The sequence below is a fragment of the Nuphar pumila genome, chromosome 9 (assembly GCF_984573655.1).
Source record: "Nuphar pumila chromosome 9, dmNupPumi1.hap1.1, whole genome shotgun sequence".
Classification (NCBI taxonomy): domain Eukaryota; kingdom Viridiplantae; phylum Streptophyta; class Magnoliopsida; order Nymphaeales; family Nymphaeaceae; genus Nuphar; species Nuphar pumila.
Genome location: NC_143257.1, coordinates 9,441,853 through 9,447,895, shown reverse-complemented (window position 1 = coordinate 9,447,895; position 6,043 = coordinate 9,441,853). Strand labels below are relative to the sequence as shown.

Sequence of the window (6,043 nt, the reverse complement as noted above, 5' to 3'; positions counted from 1 at the left end):
ACTTTTGGGTTTATTACATAAATTTCACACACACACAAATTTGTTAAAATTGCTGCTAGTTTAGCCATTAGAACTAAGGATAATTCAAGACATTTTTGGTATTTTTGCTTGAAAAGCGTGATTATTTTGCTTCTCTTAAAACCCAGTTTTTGGTTTGTCAGGGTAGCACAAGTCCAGTTGCTCAATCATCAACGGGACCAAAAAGGGGAGTATCTTGTCTCTATCACAGTTCTTGTACTTTAATAAATGTGATTAAATGATTATCCAACGAGAGAGAGAGAGTAAACATCAACAAAACTAGAAGGTTGGTAGACAATATTGCGCACAGAATTACAGAGTTGGGACCATAAAAACTGAAGGGGTTAGAACTTTCGCGTACCTGTAAACTTTAGTCATTTACTATTTCCAGTGAGACCTCTATATAATCACTCGGTTTTCTCCACGGGTAGCTCTGCTCTCTTCTGACTTCGCGTTCTCCAATTCCTGGTAGTGAAGATTTCTTCTTCTTCCTGGTAATCCTTGAATCTTTTTATCTGGATTGGTGTTTTCTTTTGGTGAAAAATATTGATCCGAAAGCTTGGTGATATTTTCTCTTGTTTTTCGGTGAGCAGAAATGGCTTCCGATGGAAAGGTTCATACGTTCCAGGAGGTCTCCAAGCACAACCTCCTCAAGGATTGTTGGCTCATCATCAACGGAAAGGTTGGGAGTTTTCTCGTTTGGTACTTTGGTTTTTCGGTTGTGTGATGCCCGTGTTTGTTGGATCTTTCTTGTTGATCGACTTTGTGTTGTTTATATGGTTGATTTGCATGTTCTAGCCAGAATATTCTGGTTCAGATTTTTTGGCGGTTGTTTTTTGGTTCATCTTTTGGTTGTGGAGTTTGATTGAATTGGGTTCCGATTGTGAAAAGTGGTGGCTATGATTTGACCTTTGTGTGCTGGGTTTTCTACCTTTTTGTGGGGTCTCTCAGTGTTTTGATTCTAAAATTTTGGTCATGGAAAAACTTTAAAAAAAAAAGACGGGAAGCGAGCACACCTCTCTCTCTCTCTCTCTCTCATGTTTGCTTTATCCAAACACCCAAGCTCAGAGGATCACTCTTAAACCCTGAAAAATCCAAAAGCTAGAATTATTGAAAATTTCTAGCTTTGCTGCCTGTCTGATCACTCATGCCGACTGTGGTACGGCCCTATCAGCCATCCTGCTGGTCACTTCTAGCTAGTGGCTGGTAGCTGGCCTGATCTCGGCCGAAGAAGAGGGGTTGATGATAAATAACACGAATCAGATATGACCGGGGCCATTAAGATCCAATTTGATCCCATCTTGTTCTTTGGGTATTTTTTTAGTTTTGGAACATAATTTGTATTTGAATTTCAAAACTATATTGGATCTATATTCATTTAAAAATGTTTATCAAGATAGGAAACTTATCATAATTAGGGTTTATCAAATTAGGTAGATTTTATCGGTTATCATTGTAATTCCTCAATTATAAAAAAAACGAGAGGGGTAAGAGTCAAAGCAGTTCAGAATTGAGATTAATTAATTATGAGTTTATTTTCAGTTTTCCTTATTGTTATTTCTTGTTTTCTTAGATTATCTTAGATAAATTAGCTTATTAGCTGTGCTAAGGTGCTGATTCTTGTGAGGTCCAAGAACGATCCTCCTGTTCACTGCATCACCTACCCATGTCCAAAGCTACCCTTATCTCCCAGCCACCTCTATTGAATTCCCATATTAGTAAAGCCATGCCTTCACTTAAGCAGATGGGCCTCTGAAACAGTTTGAGGCTGATGTTCTGTAGTCCACTATCTATCAGAGTCTTTTTATCATCTCTTGGAAGGAAAGATCTATGGGTGTCGACTCACCATGGGATCTTTTTAATGAGTTGTTCTGTCCTAGGTGGAAAGGCGGAAGTTTATTCAGTAGTTGGTCGGTTCTCTTGGTATGGTGGACAAATTTCTTAGGCAGAAATACCAGAATCTCCCGTGATACTCTTGGTGTTTATGTCACTGTGTCCGCAGATTGATCCGTCTCACTGGCAATGGTAACATGGATTAGAGCTCTGCTGTTTGGACCGTAAACTGCATCTTTAGCTGCAAGCCATTAAGGATGCAATTCATCTTTCCCAATTTCTCCTAGTAGCTTTTTCTCCTCCTACTCTGGTCTTCTCTCAATTTCTTTGCCCTTTTAGCATGTGAAATCCTGATGAACAAGTCTTTTTATTCAAGCTCATAAAATTTTTATCTTGTACTCCGAAAGATATTCATAATAGTTGTTGACCTCTTTATAATTTGGTGGTTGTCTTCAAATATTTGATGTATTTGTGTGGTGCATTTATTTGGTTTGATGAGTTTCTAACTCAGACAAGTTGAGATAACTCACCTACCAGTGGTTCATCTGCTTGGTGGAAGGGGTCAGTTGTGGTTAACTGGTGATTATGTTCCTGCTGCATGTAGAAGTTTCTGATCTGCATTCCGCTAAAAGATGAAGATTGATTTACATATGATTTAATTCTCATATCAAAATTCAAACTGGGGATGTACCTCAGCATTGGCGACAAAGAGTACAAATGGTATAAATCTGCTGTAGTTGGATGGGGTACTTTCAAAGAAAAGTCTAAAAAAGTTCGCCATAGGATGCCTTGCTTTGATTGACCTGTCAAAATCCAAATTATTAATGTACCTTAGCATTGATAATCAACTGTGAAGAGTGCAGCTCATTGCTAATCGTACAAATCTGTATGACTTGATCATGTTCATTTTTTTTTAAAGAAGATCATGCTCACTTAAAGGGAATGAAAAGGTCAAATTTAGGGCACGTTTTCAAAGATTGTCACCTGAGAAAGTAGACCATTTTTTTCTCAGATGAGAAAGTTCTTTGGAGCTTTGCAAACATGTGATTCATCTCTCTAAGAAAAATGACCGAAAAGGCCGTTATGTTCCGGTGAGAAGTGTACCTGTGAAACTTCTCTCCCCTTCATGAGAAAGAAAAAATCTCAACCACTTTGTCAAGGCTACCGACTATTTTCCTGTTTGCATACGTGCCCTAAATTCTCCAACAGTAAATTTGCTAGTTTACTAGAAATCAAAGGCAAAGACAATGATCTTACTAATGGCAGAAAATTGGTGTGATTTTCATTTGAAGGGTTTTATTCTATGAAATGACATTATAGTTCTAAGATTGATAACATTCTCTTTTTTTTCTTGTTTTACTAGAAGTTGGACCGCAATAGAAAGTTGGCTACATATCTGTTGGCTCTCCTGTTGCAACTCTCTGCATTTTCCTATTGAACTATTCCAGCTTTTACCTGAAAGAATTAGCTTGTGTTCTTTGTAAATTCCATGGCATGCATATTTGCCCCTTGCTCGAAAATTGATATGTATATCTAATATAAATGTTTCATTTATCCATTCATTGCTGGTTGCGTTGTCAATTGCTCCTTAAAACGCTAGTGTTGGACGGGTTATTCAAAACAGTGCGAGCTGAGTTTTCTTAAAGAGTAACTAATTCTAATAATGTTTTATTAAACAATGAAGTCTATTTTGCTGTATATAATGATGCCCCTCTTCCCCTTTGATCCACCTTTTTGGATACTTAGGTTCCAAACTCTACTTTTCTTTTCTTGCCACCAGGTGTATGACGTGTCCTCATTCATGGAGGATCACCCTGGAGGAGATGAGGTCCTGCTGTCCGCAGCCGGTAAGTAGCCACGGTTTCTTTTCATACTGAATCAGACTGTATCCATCACATTGCAGCAAAGGGGACACACACACAAGTTTTGCTTGTTTTTTGCTCTAAACAAACTGATAATTTTTAGCATTCAAAGAAACTGGGACTCCTTTCGAGGTCCTTGGAACATTGTCTAAGGAGAATCATCTGTCCTTTCGCAGGAAAAGATGCGACAAATGATTTTGAAGATGTGGGTCACAGCAATGAAGCTAGGGACATGATGGCGCAGTACTGTATAGGCAAGCTTGATGTCTCAACTATCCCCTTGAAGAAAAAGTATGTTCCTGCGAAGCATGTGCCTTACAATCCAGATAAAACCTCCGAGTTTGTGATAAAGATTTTGCAGTTCCTCATACCGCTATTGATTTTAGGATTGGCCGTTGTCGTAAGATACTATACCAAGAGCAGCTGAAGAAGTTCCCTTGTTGATTTTGGTCTTATTATACATGGCTGGTTGGACCTTTTATTTACCATCTTAGATTGAGCGATGGATGCAAATCATGGGTAGAACAGTCCGTTGTTTGGTGAAAATCTTTGTTCCTTCCTTTAGATTAGACTGCATATTGCCAATCTTCAGTAGCATGATGGTTTTGTTTGCTTTGAACAGAGTACTGGAGATGATTGTGAACTTGTTATGTTCAACTAGTGATTCACATACCTGTGTATCGTGCCTTTCTGTTTGTGTGTGCATGATTCTTAATGCTGGGATCCAGCCAGCGTCCGATCTCTATGTTGTGTCAATTTTTAGGTGGGAAGCACAACTTCTTGTCATTGATAGTTTGAACGATGAATCTGAAGAATGCAAGAGCTAGTTTATAATTGATCGAAATAATTTAGCTCCCTTGTCTGATGCATGTTTGGCAAGTGTGCAATATGATTACCTATCAATCAAGAGCGGAGAGCTCATGACGGCTTATCTAACATTAAACATGAACTAAATTATTCTGATAATAAGATGAAAAGTGAAGAGTGGCTGCAATGAAGGGTACAGAGGCGCATCAGGTTCGACAGATTCAGCCCACTGTGGGTTTGTTCATATGGCTTGTTAATAACGTCAAGCGGCCGAGTTATTTTGTTTTAGCTCTCATCCTTTTTTCTCTTACTGTATTGGTGGCATGAATAGGCCCGAGAAGTGGGTCAAACCGTTCATAACTGAGCTTGGGTTTTGCTTGAGTTTGTGCAATGCCACAAATTTCTCTCTGAAAGATCTCAACGAGGGAAAGTCTAGCAACAATTTAAAATTTTACAATTTTCTCGAAATATCTTGAGAAGAATTTTGCATATATAAAAATAAAATGTCTGTAACATAAAAGTGTATATACTTTCAAAATAGGACTCGTTTCAAAAGCAGCATTTTTTTAGTATTATATTAGGGGATAATACTGGCTACCCTCGAGTGTACCGTACTCTTTATTAGAAAGGTTTTTTTCTTCACCTTTTTTTTTGTGTGGACCTATCACTATGGATATGATCTATATGGTTTGTTTACTCAAAGCAAGTTTTAGATGGTTCAGTCACGTTATATAAGCAGATTTTTTAAGGGCTTTAAATTTCAACAGTCCGCAATGCGTCAAATTTTGCAATGTTCAAAATCATATTTTTACATCATCTTACACACAGTGGGATCCCACCTTATGTCAATCCTAGCCATCCAAGTGCACCAGTTCAACCACTATGATTAACATAGGAACTCATCCTGTGTCATATGTCAGAGGATGTGATTCTTTTCCAGGTGTTATAATAAAAACTCTGAGTCTCATATGCTAAGCCCTCCCTTAAATACATATTCAACTTCAAAAGGACAAACCTACACCTAAGAGTGTAAACCCCCCCAATCAAGCTTTAGAGATGGTTCACACATTGCTTGCTAAAAGATAGAGCTCAAGCTTTTGAGTTTGACCTTGGTTTGATCTTTTCTATGAACTTAATATTGTCTTCAAGCTTAATTTTGAGTTTAGATGATTTATTAATCTCAATAAGGTTATTTATTTAGAGTATCCATTCTAAGACACTATATTGCCGCATGAGGCATCAAGTTCAGCTGTCTTCAGAACCGGATCTCCTTTTGTGGAAGGAATGGCAGTGACCAGGAGGAAGATGTGGGAAGAGATTAGATGCGCCGTGTCGATAGGCACTACCGCTAACACTCCATCATTTCCACAGCTCTTCTCACGATAGATTTCAACATTGTGGTACGCTCCTAGCCAACCGGTGTCACTTGTGTATGTGAGGAGACACCTTTTCCTGTCCAGGCCTGTCGCGTCTAATATCTGGGTCTACCTATGCTCCTTATTTGGATTGATAAGATCCCTGAG

The 6,043-nt window shown here is 38.4% G+C and overlaps 1 protein-coding gene across 1 annotated transcript; it reads left to right on the top strand.

Annotated features, from left to right (window-relative positions):
• The first annotated feature begins 267 nt into the window (after positions 1–267).
• LOC149828395 (cytochrome b5-like) lies at positions 268–4,383 on the top strand. Its single transcript, XM_090017556.1, has 4 exons — positions 268–512; positions 612–700; positions 3,632–3,698; positions 3,890–4,383. Exons 2-4 carry the CDS (start codon positions 614–616, stop codon positions 4,138–4,140), a joined length of 405 nt encoding a protein of 134 aa, XP_089873682.1. The 5' UTR covers positions 268–512; positions 612–613; the 3' UTR covers positions 4,141–4,383.
• Positions 4,384–6,043: the final 1,660 nt, after the last annotated feature.